This window comes from Salvelinus sp. IW2-2015, linkage group LG17, assembly GCF_002910315.2.
Source record: "Salvelinus sp. IW2-2015 linkage group LG17, ASM291031v2, whole genome shotgun sequence".
Taxonomy (NCBI): domain Eukaryota; kingdom Metazoa; phylum Chordata; class Actinopteri; order Salmoniformes; family Salmonidae; genus Salvelinus; species Salvelinus sp. IW2-2015.
Genome location: NC_036857.1, coordinates 24,044,278 through 24,061,765, shown reverse-complemented (window position 1 = coordinate 24,061,765; position 17,488 = coordinate 24,044,278). Strand labels below are relative to the sequence as shown.

General features: G+C 45.5%; 2 protein-coding genes across 3 annotated transcripts in view; both read left to right on the top strand.

Annotated features, from left to right (window-relative positions):
- Positions 1-5,426, top strand: part of magi3a (membrane associated guanylate kinase, WW and PDZ domain containing 3a) — a 212,615-nt gene extending 207,189 nt beyond the window's left edge. Inside the window, exons 19-24 of one of the 2 annotated variants that reach the window (XM_024005214.1) lie at positions 163-259; positions 955-1,030; positions 1,236-1,373; positions 1,679-1,817; positions 2,263-2,358; positions 3,520-3,608. In XM_024005214.1, the coding sequence (XP_023860982.1) occupies positions 163-259; positions 955-1,030; positions 1,236-1,373; positions 1,679-1,817; positions 2,263-2,318 (506 nt within the window). In that variant the 3' untranslated portion in view covers positions 2,319-2,358; positions 3,520-3,608. Of the gene's footprint in view, positions 1-162; positions 260-954; positions 1,031-1,235; positions 1,374-1,678; positions 1,818-2,262; positions 2,359-3,519 lie in introns of both variants that reach the window. The other variant, XM_024005213.2, reaches the window with a different exon arrangement.
- A 2,116-nt stretch (positions 5,427-7,542) lies between these two features.
- Positions 7,543-17,488, top strand: LOC111976584 (lysine-specific demethylase 9). Its single transcript, XM_070447996.1, is given in 9 exon segments — positions 7,543-8,255; positions 8,529-9,160; positions 13,060-13,197; positions 14,640-14,765; positions 14,767-14,783; positions 15,768-15,869; positions 15,871-15,933; positions 16,198-16,306; positions 16,733-17,488. Coding segments are annotated over 9 exon segments (2,370 nt in total). The 5' UTR covers positions 7,543-7,681; the 3' UTR covers positions 17,342-17,488.

Genomic DNA, 17,488 nt, shown 5'->3' with positions numbered 1-17,488 from the left:
GAGCTACGAAGTTTGTTAGTCTTGCATTACCTGTTTCTTTTGTTATTTTGATATTGTTAGAAGGGAAAGAGGAATGGTACGGAGTTGAGAGGACTGTGACTGAGGATGAAGTGCTAGTCTGCATGGCATTCCATACTGAAAGTCTTCTGTGTGTTCTTTTAGAGAATAGTGGTCCTGCATCTGAAACCAGTTCAGCCAAGCAGAGCCCTGCAACACAGCACAGAGCTATGGGCCAGCAGCCTGCCAGCCACACTGACAGGTACAGGAGTGGACACACACACCGCTACATGGCCCATCCTGAAGAGGAGAGGAGGAAAGAGAAGGATTAACAGAGGGTGGTTTTCCTGCACTCTGTCTTTGATCTTCCTGTTTAAACCAGATTACCTGTCAGACTTAATCCATTACTACAGACCCATAATTCCCCTCTCCTCCCCTAACTCTGCTCTCTCTCCTCTCTCTCTCTCTCGCGCTCTCTCTCTGCTCACCGTGTGGTTTCACCCTGGATCTCTCCTCATTTCCCTCTTCTCTAATCAAGTCAAACCCTTCCTCCTTCTCGGTAATCTCTAACACATGGCTAGGGTCAGGCAGGTCTCTGATAGTAAGGGGAGAGAGGGAGGATGTTGWCTCGGCAGTCTTAAGTATGTAAACACTCCCCGTAGACAGAGGCGGTCCGGGAAAGTACACTTTTWAAAAAAGACTCTTTAATATCACTGACGCTCAGCTCCCACAATTGATTGTCATGGGCTCTGTAAAGCTCTGCAACGGGCGGTTACTTTAGTTGACAGAACAAGCAGCTGGTCTCTTCAGAAGAATTACAGCAAATACAATTTACCCCACGCTGTATAATCACACTGAAGGAAAGAGACACTAAGAACCCTGTGAAGGAAGAAACCTGTCCGGTACTGTAGATGCTGAGAACACTGACACTGTGATGTTTTGWATGTGACTGTTTAGGAATGAAGACCCTCTGGAGTTTAAGTCCGTCCCACCCAGCGAGCTGGGACAACTCATCACCTCAGGCCCCAAGCAGGTGAGGCTATGGCGATAAACGGTCAAACCCTGTGTGTTTTAGTGTGTTGTTTATTGCTGTGTTTGTGGTTGTTTTCCTACCCATGAGGGAACAATATTGTGTACCTGAATATCATAAACCTCATGACATATCATGACATTATAGCTAAACGTTAGCCGAATAACTGAATTGAACGTGGTAGAGATGTACATTTTCTCTGGATCAGGGCTGTTTCCACGTGGAGCTGGAGCGAGGCCAGCGGGGGTTTGGCTTCAGTCTGCGGGGAGGGAAGGAGTACAACATGGGCCTGTTCATACTGAGACTGGCGGAGGAGGGCCCTGCACTGAAGGACGGCAGGATACACGTGAGTCAACCCAGGGCGTTAATACTTGCTCTCATAAATGGTGGCTTCTTCTGTCCGTTCTATGAGAATGGGTACAGAACTACATGTGTGATGAAAGGCGTCTGTGAGAGAGAACCTGTTTTAACTCGTTTAGCCTGTTTGTACTGTAATGTTAAAAAAAAAAATATTGAACCTTTATTTAACTAGGCAAGTCAGTTAAGAACTAATTCYTATTTACTATGACGACCTACTCCGACTGAACACTCCCCTAACCCATCCCTATGGGATGTCATGCGTGTCATGTCGTGTGTGTGTTGTTACCACAGGTTGGAGATCAGATCGTGGAGATCAATGGCGAGCCCACCCAAGGCATCACACACACCCGGGCCATCGAGCTGATCCAGGCTGGGGGCACTAAGGTCCTGCTGCTCCTCAGACCTGGCCTGGGCCGGGTCCCCGACCCCAGTGAGTGACCTCGGACTCAATAGGACGAATACTCTACTCAAACACACACGGAAGAGTGACCATGTTCTCAACCAGAGAATTAGAATCTGAACTCGACACACAGCCTACTCAGACACTTACTGCACATACGTATAGAAGACTGACCATGGACTAACCATGTGCGTTCTAGTATTGTATTTCTAGAATAGTATTTATTCTACTTGTAGGGTCTCAACACTGCTCAAACACTATTACTACTCCTTCCAAAATACACACACACACACATTATAACCCAGCTTTTACAGTACTTCCCTTTTTTGCATGTGAAGGCTGTTGCAGGCGTCTCTCTTTACCTTTCTCTCTCTCTCTCTCTCGCTTTATACCGCTCTATCTATCTGGCTCTACCTCTCTGTCTGGCTGTCCTGGCACTGTTCTCTCTCTCTCTCTGTCTTCTTCCTCCCTGTAGGTGTGAACTCTTCTTCCTCCACCCTGTGCTTCTACATGAAACCAGAGCATCACTAGTGGCCTCACTGCTTTTCTTGGTCTGTCCCTAATAACCTTGGTAAACCACCTCGTTCTCCTCTCTCCTCCTCTTTGCCTCTGTTCTCTCCTTTTAAAATTAGCTTCTGTCTATCTCTCCTCCTTGCCCCCTCAATCAGAACTGAACAGCTCCTCTCATAACAGCCCTATGCCCAGACAAGGCCTCGTAGGATGAGAGCTTCTCTAACTGTGACCTGCAGGAGGTGGTCTGAACGGAGGCAGTGGCTCTGGGGAAACAAGTTTACTAACTAAGGCCTCAATTCAATCAATGATAGATAAAGGAAATTGCACTACAGTACAGGTTCCCTCTGAATGTTAATGTGGTACTGGAGGTGTTTACCATGAAAAGACAAGTTGTTTTTCTCAAGGACAAAACCAATCATGTCCTTAAAATAGAGTTAGCATTCTGAGTGAAACTGCAGTTTTCCTTTATCTGCAATTGATTGAATTGGGGCCTGAGACCCATGCTGGAGTACGACGTGGCTCTAGAGCCCCTGAGGTTGTTTTAAGGTTATTACAGAACCCAAACACTGACGCCACTGAACGCACACGACATCACAATGATTGAGACCAGGAGAAAGTCGTTAACTCGATGTTGATCAATGGAAGGAGGGCAAATGTTAAAAACGTGAGTGTGCGTTCACCGGTATCAACTCTCTCCTGTCCTGAGATGAATAAGAATGGATTTCTATGAGTTGTTCCTCATAGAAATGGAAAACCCCATTTCAGCTCCAATAAGTCCATCTCACTTGCTGGTTCTCCGCTACATCTTTGCTCTCTCAACCACGCCAGTGCTACTCTTATCAGCTCGAGAGGGAAATTGAAACGTCAGCCGTGCGACTATGGAGAAAGCCTTGCACCTACCTCCCTTTGATGTCACTGGCCTCCACTGATACATATGTCAGATTCATATTGTCTATTTGACTCAAAAGATCATATTTGAAAGGTTATAATGGGAAAATAGAGAAAGAAATTAATTGTGTTATGTGCTCTGATTTTAAGAGATTTAAAGATACTTCACCACCTTCACATATTGAATATACAATATATCCCAGACTTTAATATAACTACTGTCTTTCCAATCTGCTTCAATATCACAATCTGTTTTTTTTCTGTCTCTCAGTTAGCTAGAGGTGAAACCGTTTCATTTCTCATTCACTATGACTCAATGCCTTTATTCCAGGTATGAAGGAGAAAGTGAACATTTCACCCTCAAGCTTTCCAAGACTCTCTGCATCCGACGAGCAGTCATCCCCCGCTTCTCCATCCTCCATCTCCCTGTCTACCTCAGAGCTGTCCCCACCCTCGTCCGCCAACACCACTGCCCCCGAAGAGCCCTCTGACTGGGACATGTCCGCTGCTGCTGCCCCCTCCCCCTCCAGGCTGCTGGAGCCCAACAAGGCCAGAGGGCAGCAGCCTCACCACCACAGGGGACACACCAGTCCCAACACCCTCCCCAAGAAGAGTGACTCCATGTCCCACAGCAACAAGCATGCTAGCCCCAAGAGAGCCACGGAAGCCCGGGCTGATACCAAAGAGCGCTCCCAGAGCCCCAGGAAGACAGACAGAGGAGACCGAAGCCAGGCAGGGACTGTTGAAAACAAGAACGGGTCTTTAGAGGGAGACGTAAGAAGGGAGAGGAAGGCCCACAGCCACGGCCAGAGAGAGCGCCGGGAGGGCAGAGAGGGACGCTCTTCCAGCCCCAGGAAGACTACCCCTAGGAGGGATCCAGAGGCAGGGGTCTCCAGGCAGCCCTCAAAGGGCCAGGATGAGGGTCAGCGTTCTGGAGGGCAGCAGCATCCCAGCTCCAACCCGGCCTCTGGAGAGGGCACGCAGGGGAGAGAGAGGAGGAGGAGTAATCAGGAGGAGGACCCCACTCGCAGACAGGAGAGGGAGAGCGAAAGTTGGGGAACCAGCGAGCGCCGTAGGACGGACAGGGGGGCGGCGCCTCATAGATCCCACTCCCAGACACAGAGGGAGAAGGCACGGCCAGACTCTGAGGGCGGAACCCTGCATCGTAGAGAGGGGGGTCGGAGAGAGGGAAGAGAGGGCAAACACAGAGAGGCGGCGGAGGAAGAGAATCCGAGTGATACCAGGGGTAGCACAAGTAGTGCTGCTATCCAGGAGCACACATATAACGGGAACCCCGGCAGTAAGAAACCGGCCACCATCACCCCAGGGCCGTGGAAGGTCCCCAGCTCAGCCAAGATCCACCCTCATGCGGAGGGTAACTGATGCGTCGTAGACGGACTAACCTGTCCATAACAGATACATACAAGACTACAGTTCTGCTCATCTGCATTGATGATATTTAGAATGGACCAATGAGGAGTGTAGGGGATTGAGGTTATTTTGCATCACTGTGTTACTCCTCATCATCACATTGCCTCCTATTGCATATTAATGCTTCTTTTCACAGTTTGCCTCAGCCATCCTTCCAGGCTGTCTTAATGTTCAAAGTGCAGTCAGTTTGTGGCTCTGCAGTGGCGGTGGGTGCCTGTCTGATGTGAAGGACAGTGAAATCCAATCTGTTTTGTGCCAATCAGAGACTCGGACATGCTGGGAAGGGAGTTGGTTCATGTCCTGTATAATCCTTTCTSTGAAACTCTTTTGTCGGTAATGAAAGGAGGCTTTGATGAAGGATGCTGTTTGTCACTCTGTATGAAGGTTTGAAAGATGGGCTCGTATCCAGGCAATCACTCAGCGTTTTGTGTTCCTCGTGGGATTGATCCACTGCTATGTCCCTGATGGATGTATAAAAGAGGTGATGGTGATTACTCCTTGAGTCACTGGAAGATGAAGGGGGTTGGGTTTTCAATAATTGTCTGTCCATATCCAGTCCAGTCATGCTCTCTGTGTAGACTCTGAATCGCTGTTATCAGCTTTGCAGTAGATTTTAGATCATTACGACAAAGCTTTATATGCATCTATCTGATGACCATACACTTGTGGTTAGGTATATTGTTTACTTACTGCTACACGTGTGTTTATTATGAAGCATATTGTAATTTATTGAGATGAACTATGACAAAGAATATATATATATATATATATGTGTATATATAATGGTGTATATATATATGTGTATATATATATGTGTGTATATATATATATATATAATATATATATATATATATATGTATGTATGTGTGTGTGTGTGTGTGTGTGTGTGTGTGTGTAATATATATTATATATATATATATATATATATATATATATATATATATATATACACACACACACACACCCACACACACACACACCACACACACACACACACACCACACACACACAACACACACACACACACACACATACATACATTTATACATACATACATACATACATACATACATACATACATACATACATACATATATATCTACACTATCTACGTATTCATATGCTACATTTGGATGTAGGGAGCTAAGCATAGAAATAGAATGTGTAGAAGAGACATAACCACTGAAAATGTAAATGTGTTTTTTAGCCACATAGACACCTGTGGGAGTACTTCAAATATTGCTCATGACTACTGTGTTCTAGTGTACATTACATATGCATCACTGTATCAATTGAACTGTGCCGCCATGTTGGATGAGCCACGTAAATGACATATGGACTACTAGATAATTGTGTATGTCAGTCTATGATCCCTATACATTCTATTTCTATCCATTCACAGCCTGTTCCATCCTTAATCCGTGATGTTGTTTATTGTAAGCAGCTATTTAAGGTCTTCTGGCAAAATGTGTCTACTATAAGCTGACAGGTATTTATTTTAGATATTGCTGTAGCTTTGACTGTACGTTATCTCATGTGTCTTATTTAGCAAGGTGTTTCCTAATCTAAATGTGGGGTTAAATTAGCTGTATAAACAGATTGACGTTAAAAGTTGAGACCTTTGCATTTTTTTGTGACACCGCAGTTTTTCTTATTCTAACGTACACATCAAAATGTGCTTTGAATTGTGCACCAGTCCAAGATGTTAATATTCAATAAATCTAAAGACTACAGTAATACCCAGGTAATACCAAACATATCCTGGTTTATTCTGATACACTTTAGACTATAGTGCCCTCTCCTGGAGGAAGTAAAGAAACAGTGAGAATCCCTGAAACCTGAGGTTCACGACCACAACATCATTTTAAACAATTGTTATGATATAGCCTACTCTGTTTTAGGGCATAAATTATGTAGCATGTATGAAAAATATCTACTAAAACCTTATGTTTGTGTGTCCAGCTTAAAGTCTGTTAAACAAAGCAGTCTTCTCTTCCTAGCAACCATGGAAAACAAGGGACTACATACTGCATTGAATTATGCACTCACAATATATGGAATAGCTTTTAAATGRAAATCTATTGAGAAACGGATTAGTCAGCGATGCTTGTCCTGTGGTGTAGTTCAATTGACATTTTGCCATCTCTTGATAAAATCTTAGAAAAGTATACTGATTTTGATTAACTCTTCACAGTTATATATAGTTTCCTTTTTACATCCTTATTGTTCATGTCACGTATGTCTATAATAATGTGGCCTTGCATTGCTTCAACAGAACAGCCTTTTGGTCTCTACATTATGTGGTAGTTGTAAATGTTTATAAATTGTACAGCACCTGTATAAATACTTACCTTCATTCCCAAAAAATGATGTAAATCGCTCTATTATTTTTTTAAGTAATTAAGAAGAAAATAAAATGGTGAGAGGAAGTAATCTGGTCATGGCATTCTGTTCATGCACTGATAAATAAAGTTTGAAAACATAAACATATTCCTTTGTGTAAAGTGTATTTAATGGTACAATTAATCTATCCTGTCTACTGTAATAACCAGTGGTGGAAAAAGTACCCAATTTTCATTCTTGAGTAAAATTATTTGGTTTGAAATATTTGAAAGTATCAAAATAACTATGCAGCTTTATTTGCAAATACAATATGCAGAATATATTGTAGAATCAATGTTTTGAGAAAAACATGATATCCATAGCTCATTATCAAATTACATTTGAAATGTTTTGAACAGTGCGCGCCATAGCGCGGGACAGACATTCAGTAGGCTATCTGTCAGAGGCGCTCAGGTTATAGAAAACATTACGTCAGCTGTAGTGATTGCGTGCAGAGACGCACGTATTGCCCAAAAAGGAACTTCAACTCCCATACAGCCCATGCAACTCGAAAACTACACAACCCGTAGAGCTCACATACTGAGCGTGCGCATCAAGTGCGGGTAGAGCAGAAAGGGTGAATAAACTGCAAATACAGGATCGCTGGATGCATACAAGAACTACAAATTCAGATCGAGTTGCGCAGTATGAATTTCTAGCCATTTAAATATACGTGCAAAATGGCTGCACAGGTCGACTTGGGCCGTATTAAAGTAGAAAATAATGTRAGGGACAGTCTTGGTAAATTAGCCAAAGAAAAGAAGAAAAAGAACAAGAGGGAGCTGTCACCGTCAGCGGATAAACGTCAGCGTTCATCCGAAAAGGAAGCAAAGAAAGTGAAGCTCCATCATCATCATCACCACCACCATCACCCACAAGATGTTCAACAGCAGCGAATACACCAGCCGCATCAGAATGGTCAACCACAACCACGCAACTCCGGCACCGAAAAACCTACTCTGCACCACCACCACCAGCACCATCACCACAACAACACCAAAGGCGCAAAGGACACGCACCCTCAACAACCTCTGCCTGCGCAGAAGGTGATATCTGCAGCAGCCAAGTTGGACAGGGGGAAAAAAACGGTTCTGCCGCCTGGGCAGTTCACTTTCACGCCCCTCAAAGTGGCCAAGCCCAAGGCCAAGATACAGGAGAACAAGGAAAAGCACAGTGAGAATGAGCTCAAACTCAAGAAGGAAAACACAGAGGCTAACGTGAAACATGGAGTAGGCCTATGTAAGAAAAATAAAGGTAGGTTATTCTTACATATTCTATTCCATTCTATTCTATTAATTCTTAATGTCACCACTCTTAATTGCTTGAATYGTATGCAAGCTTACAATTAAGGCAGACAAACGGACTAATCTGTTTGTTTACACATTGAAAAGAAGCAGCCAGGTGATGCACATGCAAGGTGCGTAAACAGGTGATGATGTTTTGCATACTCGTAGTTGTGAACCAATTGCAATTTTGGTATGGACAAATTATGTGCATGGTAATGAGCTATCGTTTTCCTGCCTCCAGAGCCCCCTCATGATGAGAACAGCCAGTCCCTGGAGGCGTACCTGTTGAGGAAGAGGAAGAAGAAGAGGAGGCGTCGTGAGGATGAGCGTGGTAAGAAGATCCGCACATTCAACAAGGAGGTCCAGACTGTGTATGGAGGTCTGGCTGACCACAGTCCTTCAGCTCGCCTTGGCCATGTGAAGGAGGGGAAACACTGCCAGCCTGGTACAGGCCCCAACAACCACCACACTCCTAAAGGGGTACACAACCACACCCACACCCCCTTCCTGTCCCCCCAAGACCACTTCATCCGCAGCTCGTCTCTACAGACAGGCACCGTCTACGGACGCTTCATCCACGAGGAGCGCCAGGCCAACGGCGGGGCGTCGGTCCTGCACGCCTACGCTGATGAGCTGTCCTCTCTACGGCCTGTGGAGATGGAGCGCTTCACCCAGGAGTTCCTAGAGCTGGCCTTCTCTGAGAGACCCCGAGGGGCAGCCCGCTACGCCCTGGCTGTGGTGCACGGGGCTGCTGCCTTCCTACCTGACTTCCTGGACTACTTTGCCTTCAACTTCCCCTCCACGCCGGTCAAGATGGAGATCCTGGGGAAGAAGGATATAGAGACCACTACTATCGCAAACTTCCACTCTCAGGTATAGTATTAAAAACATAATGGAAATGGCCTGTCAGTGACCTGATGTTACCTGTATGGGACTTCATATTGTGTTTTGTCTTAGCTGACATTAAATACACTGGCAGTGGACACCATCTTGGTCCTGGAGAGCTACAGGGTGGGAAGGCTTTTGTTCCAGCCCATCATCAACACCTCAACCAGCCTGATAAAGTGACCAAGTGAATCAGGTGTTCTGTTTGGCTATGTTTCAGCTCTTATACAAAACAGTACTTATCTTCAGCAAAGTTATAAATGGGCTCATTCTTCCAATAGTTGTTTCAGTCCAAAGTACACCAACGTTAAGTCTATAGCTGAACTCTTGCCAAGTTTTCCCTGTTGCTATGCTCCATAGAGGCCTGTTCCATGAAGTTTTACTGTTGTTTGACAGACCAATGAACACTCATAGGGGCGGCAGGTAGCCTAGTGGTTAGAGCTTTGGGCCAGTAACCGAAAAGTTGCTGGATCGAATCCCTGAGCTGACAAAGTAAAAATCTGGTTCTGCCCCTGAGCAAGTTAATCAAATCARATGTTATTGGTCACATACATGTGATTAGCAGATGTTATTGTGGTTGTAGCGAAGTGCTTGTGCTTCTAGCTCCGACAGTGCAGTAATATCTAGCGCATTACACAACATATACCCAATACACACAAATCTAAGTAGGAATTAATTAAGACGAGCGATGTCAGAGTGGAACGGACTAAGATACCGTAGAATAGTATAGAATACAGTATATACATATGAGATGAGTAATGCCAGATATGTAAAAATTATTAAAGTGACTAGTGTTCCATTCCTTAAAGTGGCCAGTAATTCCTAGTCTATGCCTATAGTCCGCAGCCTCTAATGTGCTAGTGACGGCTGTTTAACAGTCTGATGGCCTTGAGATAGAAGCTGTTTTTCAGTCTCTTGGTCCCAGCTTTGATGCACCTGTACTGACCTCGCCTTCTGGATGATAGCGGGATGAACAGGCAGTGGCTCGGGTGGTTGATGTCCTTGATGATCTTTTTGGCCTTCCTGTGACATCGGGTGCTATAGGTGTCCTGGAGTGCGGGTAGTTTGCCCCCGGTAATGTGTTGGGCAGACCGCACCACCCTCTGGAGAGCCTTACGGTTGGGCTCGGTGCAGTTGCCATACCAGGTGGTGATACAGCCTGACAGGATGCTTTCAGTTGTGCATCTGTAAAAATTTGTGAGGGTTTTAGGTGACGAGCCATATTTCTTTAGCCTCCTGAGGTTGAAGAGGCTCTGTTGCACCTTCTTCACCACACTGTCTGTGTGGGGGGGTCCATTTCAGTTAGTCAGTGATGTGTACATCAAGGAACTTGAAGCTTTTCATCTTCCCCACTGCAGTCCTGTCGATGTAGATAGGGGGGTGCACCCTCTGCTGTTTCCTGAAGTCCAACAATCATGTCCTTTGTTTTGTTGATGTTGAGTGAGAGGGTGTTTTCCAGGCACCACACTCCCAGAGCCCTCACCTCCTCCCTGTAGGCTGTCTCGGCATCTTTGGTAATCAAGCCTACTACTGTTGTGTCGTCTGCAAACTTGATGATGGAGGCATGAGTTGGAGGTGTGCTTGGCCACACAGTCATGGGTGAACAGGGATTACAGGAGGGGGCTGAGCATGCACCCTTGTGGGGCCCCAGTGTTGAGGATCAGCGGAGTGAAGGTGATGTTTCCTACCTTCACCACCTGGGGACGGTGCGTCAGGAAGTCCAGGACCCAGGTGCACAGGGCGGGGTTCAGGCCCAGGGCCTCAAACTTAGTGATGAGCTTGGATGGTACTATGGTGTTGAATGTTGAGCTATAGTCAATAAACAGCATTCTTACATAGGTATTCCTCTTGTCCAGATGGGATAGGGCAGTTTGCAGTGCGATGGCGATTGCATCGTCTGTGGATCTATTGTGGTGGATCTAAGAATGTGTTTAGCCTGTCCGGAAGCAAGATGTCGGTCTCGGTGACGTGGCTGGTTTTCCTTTTGTAGTCTGTGATTGTCTGTAGTCCCTGCCATATGCGTCTCGTGTCTGAGCCGTTGAATTGCGACTCCACTTTATCTCTATACTGACATTTAGCTTGTTTGATTGCCTTGTGGAGTGAATAACTACACTGTTTATGTTCTGCCATATTACCAGTCGCCCTGCCATGGTAAAATGCGGTGGTTCGCGCTTTCAGTTTTGAGCGACTGCTACCATCTATCCACGGTTTCTGGTTACGGTAGGTTGTAATAGTCACAGTGGGTACTACATCTCCTATACCCTTCCTTATGAACTCAGTCACCGTATCCGTGTATGCATCTAGATTATTTTCGAAAGCTACCCGGAACATATTCCAGTCCACGTGATCAAAACAATCCTGAAGCGTGGATTCCGATTGGGCAGACCAGTGTTGAATAGTACGAAGCACGGCCACTTCCTGTTTGAGTTTCTGCCTATAGGACAGGAGGAGCAAGATGGAGTCGTGGTCAGATTTGCCGAAAGGAGCGAGGGGGAGGGCCTTGTAAGCATTCCGGAAGTTTGAATAGCAATGGTCGAGAGTCTTAGTACCGCGATTAGCACATTCAATATATTGATAGAACTTCGGCAGCCTAGTCCTCAGATTTGCTTTGTTAAAATCCCCAGCTACAATAAATGCAGCCTCAGGATATGTGGTTTCCAGTTTGCACCGTGAAGTTCTTTGAGGGCCGTCGAGGTTTCTGCTTGAGGTGGGATGTAAACGGCCTTGGCGATGACGGGGGAGAATTCTCTTGGGATAATATGGTTGGCATTTAATTGTGAGGTATTCTAGTTGGGTGAACAAAAGGACTTGTTCCTGTATGTTACTAGAATTACACCATGAGTTGTTAATCATGAAACCCCTCTGCCCTTCTGCTTCCCGGAGAGAGATCTATTCCTGTCTGCGCGATGTACTGAGAATCCTGCTGGCTTTACCGACTCTGACAGAGAGCCATGTTTCCGTAAAACAAAGTATGTTTCTCTGGAAAGAAATCCTTGTTCTAAACTCATCAACTTTGTTATCCAGAGACTGAACTTTAGCGAGTAATATACTCTGAAGCGATGCGTGGTGTGCGGCCTCCTAAATCGAACCAGCAATATTTTGGCCTCTGGAATACGTTAAATTGCTCTGGGGAGAGTGGATAATGGATCTGCTCTAGGGAAGTCATATTCCTGGTCGTAATGCWGGTAGTTCTGGTGAGTTACCGCCGCTCTAATACCCAATAGTTCTTCCCGGCTGTATGTAAGGACACAAAACATTTCCTGAACTAATGATGTAAAAAATAGTACATAAAAAAACAAAATACTGCAAAGTTTTCTAAGAGCTAGTCGCGATGCTGCCATCTCCGTCGACGCCATCTTCCATTCCACTTTTCCCCGGGCACAGAAGACATGGATGTTGATTTAAGGGAGCCCCCCGCATAATCTCTGATTCAGAGGGGTTGGGTTAAATGCGGAAGACACATTTCAGTTGAATGCGTTCAGTTGTACAACTGACTAGGTATACCCCTTTCCTTCATAGGGCTGATAGCACTACACACACACACACACACACACAGTGCTCTGTGCAGTTTACACAGACAATTAGCCTAGGCCTAATTTAATGCAGCTGTTCCACTGGAATATCCAAGGGCTACTAATGGGTTCAGGGGAGCTAAATTAATGCATGGTGAATGTTGTCTTTAGGGCACTGCTTGATTGTACTGCACTAACTAGCGTTATCTAAATGTTGGAAAGCCTTGCACGGCTCCATGCTCAACTAACCATCCAGCCGGGTCAGTGTTAATCCGATATCCTAATTATATATCCTAAAACCAATGCGTGTTGGCAATGCATTCATTTCAGGTTTAGCCAAATCAACATGACCTCTCCCTCTGTGTGTGTCTGCAGGTGGGTCGGACCTACTGCTCGGGGACGTACAGGGCCGGTCCTATGAGACAGATCAGTCTGGTGGGAGCCATGGCTGAGGAGGTGGGGGACTACTTCCCAGAGTTCYTGGACATGCTGGAGGAGTCCCCCTTTCTAAAGGTCAGTCGGATGAAAAAGGCAGGGAGGATTTTGTTTAGAATTCACCCTATCATTAACAGATGTAGTGTCGTTGGATTCAGTTTTACTGGCCTACTGGGCCTTGTAAGTAGTTTAGAACATATATACTGAACAAAAATAGAAACGCATCATGCAACAATTTCAAAGATTTTGCTGCGTTACAGTTCATATGAGGAAATCAGTCAATTGAAATCAATTCCTTAGAACTTAATCTATTGACTGGGAATACAGATATGTGTCTGTTGGTCACAGAAGCCTTAAAAAAAAAAGTAGGGATGTGGATAAGAAAATCAGTCAGTATCTGGTGTGACCACTATTTGCCTCATGCAGAGAGCGAAACATCTCCTTCACATAGAGTTGATCAGGCTGTTGATTGTGGAATGTTGTCACACTCCTCTTCAATGGCTGTGCGAAGATGCTGGATATTGGCGGGAACTGGAACACGCTGTCATATACGTCCATCCAGAAAATCCCAAACATGTTCAATGGGTGACATGTCTGTATGCAGGCCATGGAAGAACTGGGACATTTTCAGCTTCCAGGAATTGTGTACAGATCCTTGCGACATGGGGCCATGCATTATCATTCCAAAATATGAGGTGATGGTGGCGGATGACTGGCACGATAATGGCCCTCAGGATTTCGTCACRGTATCTCTGTGCATTCAAACTGCCATTGATAAAATTCAGTTGTGTCTGTTGTCCGTAGCTTATGCCTGCCCATACCATAACCTCACTGCCACAATGGCAAATCGCTCACCCACGCAACGCCATACACGTGGTCTGCGGGTGTGAAGCTGATTGGACGTACTGCCAAATTTTCGAAAACRACGTTGGAGTTGGCTTGTGGTAGAGAAATTAACATTAAATTATCTAGCAACAGCTCTGGTGGACATTCCTGCAGTCAGCATACCAATTGCACGCTCCCTCAAAACATGACATCCGTGGCATTGTGTTGTGACAAAACTGCACGTTTTAGAGTGGACTTTTATTGTCCCCAGCACAAGGTGCACCTGTGTAATGATCATGTTGTTTAATCAGCTGCTTGACATGCCACACCTGTCAGGTGGATGGATTATCTTGGCAAAGTAGAAATACTCACTAACAGGGATGTAAACAATGTGCAACATTTTTGAGTAATATGCTTGTGTGTATAAAACTTTTCTGGGATTGTTTAATTCAGTTCATTAAACATGGGAACAACACTTTACATGTTGCTTTTAGATTTTTGTTCTGTGTACATGGATTCATTTTATGTTTTTGTGAATAGAGTACATATAATTTACAGACAAAGTGAGACAGAAATGGTTGTTACTTGGTATTTCTGTCTCAATGTGCGCATCTTGAATTACTCCAAATCTGCTATGTGTATTACAGTATATATTACAGTTTGTTGCTCTAACCCTCTGTGTCTTGTCCATCCAGATGACCCTGCCTTGGGGCAGTCTCTCCAGTCTGAAGCTGGACTGTCGTTCCCAGAGTGATGATGGACCCATCATGTGGGTCCGGCCGGGCGAGCAGATGGTGCCAACTGCTGACATGCCCAAGTCTCCCCTTCAAAAGGCGCAGGTAGATCCCAGGACAATACTTTTATCTTAGTATACATACAGTATAAGCCTATTTAAGAGCATCTTCCTAATATTGAGTTATAACCCCCCCCCCCCCCCCCCTTTGACTTCAGAACAGCCTCAATTTGTCAGGGCATGGACCTCAACAGGTGTTGAAAGCGTTCCACAGGGATGCTGGCCCATGTTGACTCAAATGCTTCCCACAGTTGTGTCAAGTTGGCTGGATGTCCTTTGTGCAGTGGACCATCCTTGATATACACAGGAAACTGTTGAGCTTAAAAATTCCAGCAGTGTTGCAGTTTCTTGGCACAAAACGGTGCGCCTGTCTTGCCTTTCACCCTCTGAATGGCACACATACAGTCCATGTCTCAATCGTCTCAAGGCTTAACAATCTTCTTTAACCTTTCTCATCCCCTTCATCTCTACTGATTCTCAATGGATCACTAGTCACTTTATTAATGCCACTTTAATAATGATTGTTACATATCTTGCATTACTCTTCCCACATGTATATACTGTATTTTATACACGTTTTGCATCTTGCCTATGCCGCTCTGTCATTGCTCATCCATAATTGTACATATTCCTATTCCATCCCTTTACTTAGATTTGTGTTATTAGGTAGTTGTTGTGGAACTGTTAGTTACTTGTTAGATATTGCTGCACTGCAGAACTAGAAGCACAACCATGTGTATGTGACCAATAAAAATGTGATTTGATTGAAGTGGATTTAAACTAAATAGTGCCATCAATAGGGCATAACTTTCACCTGGTCACCTGATCAGTCTATGTCATGGAAAGAGCAGGTGTTCTTCATGTTTTTATAATCATGTGTAGTTTTCCAGAGTCAGGATCATTAAATAGTTAAGCTCTACTTGGCCCTTCTAGCCATGATGCATTCTGCCTGCATACCCTGGGTAACTTCGGCTATGCCTCACTGCGGGTGGATACTGTAGTACTACCTGCTCTCCTCTCCTCCTTGCAGGTCCATGAATGAGATAAAGAACCTTCACTACCTGCCTAGGACCAGTGAGCCCAGAGAGGTTCTGTTTGAGGACCGGACCAGGGCTCATGCCGACCACGTGGCCAAGCTTTGACTGGCAGAGTACGGCAGCAGTGGGCGTGCTGAAGGCTGTGCAGTTTGGAGAGTGGTGGGTTTCTAGTATCGTTTGGGGAATGATGAGTGTTGATGAAGTGTTTGGCATTCATTCGGCTCTGCTCTCAGCTGCGATGCAGTATGAATGTACTGGTGAAAGAATTCCAGTTTGGGAAGCTTCATCCAGTGATACTGTTGTCATAAAGGATGCCTGTTATTTGTTATAAACCACTGAGTTTCCTGATTTGTATCAACATTTATTTAGGTGTGATCCATATGTCCGGTGGGCTAACTATTGTGACGGTTCTTTGATCWACAGGAGTGAGCGTCCGAGGATAACCAAAGATGCGGTGTGTTTCCACGCGGAGGACTTTAACGATGTGGTCCAGAGGCTGCAGCTGGATCTGTACGAGCCCCCCGTGTCTCAGGTAGGAACTGAGCTCTCAGTGAACCTTGAACATGTTATGGTGATGCATGATTCTTCTCTGTGTGGGATGATAGCTGGTCAAATGTCCGATTTAAATGCAGAAAGCTTCAGCGGAGATGACATAATATGCCATTTAGTGAGTTAGTTTAGAGCTTTAATTAGCGGAACGAGAGGCTTAATTTTGGCCACAGAGAATGACCAGACGTGTATGATCTTCATTTTCGAGAGTTCGTAGTGTTGCCCTTGATACCAGACACGTCAGGCTTACTTTTTATGTTTGGGAAGGATCAGGATTAAAAAAAGGTCAATGGCCGAAAAACGTTGACACAGTGAACAACATGGTGTTTGTGGGAGTAATCCTCGTTTTACAATGAGGAGGAATTAGGAGGATCAGGTAGGCCTACCCGTAATCCTCATCTCCCTGCAGTGTGTCCAGTGGGTGGACGATGCCAAGCTGAACCAGCTGAGGCGGGAAGGCATCCGCTATGTCCGCGTGCAGCTGTGTGACGACGACATCTACTTCATCCCCCGGAACGTCATYCAYCAGTTCAAGACTGTCTCGGCAGTCTGCAGCCTGGCCTGGCACATCCGCCTCAGACAGTACCATGAGGAGAAGGACGGGGGGGAGCACGCCCAACACAAGCCCAACGACCAGAACATAACATCAGGTCAAATATTTTCATCCTCCCTCTCCCTGGCCCAGTCAGATGCCAAAGTGCTCCACTGCGCTGGTCCAGCACAGAGAGACAGGACCCAGGGAGGGGTGGCCAAGACAGAGGAACCAGTGTTTCAGAAGCCTGCTACTCCACCCAGAGAGCCCCAACCAGCCCCTCCTCAGTCTGCCAAGTCTGCCCACCTGCGACCTCCCTACCCAGGCATCAGCCCCCTGCCACCTGTCTCTTCTGGTTCTAACCCCCCCACACTGGAGCCCAGGCTTCCACAGGCCCTGGTCCGTCCTCCCCCTGGTCTAAACTACAACTCCCCCCGACCCTACCATGATGTACAGCGTCACTGCCCCACTGACTTCCTCAAATGACCTCCGCTCCCCTTTACTCCTTTACCTACTTTACCCTCTGAGGTAGAGGAGCTTATTTAAAGGAGTGCAACTGTGTGCATTTATGACTGACATTCCTTTGTAAAAAAAAATAATAATTAAAAGGATTTTCTTTCTTTTTTCTTGAAA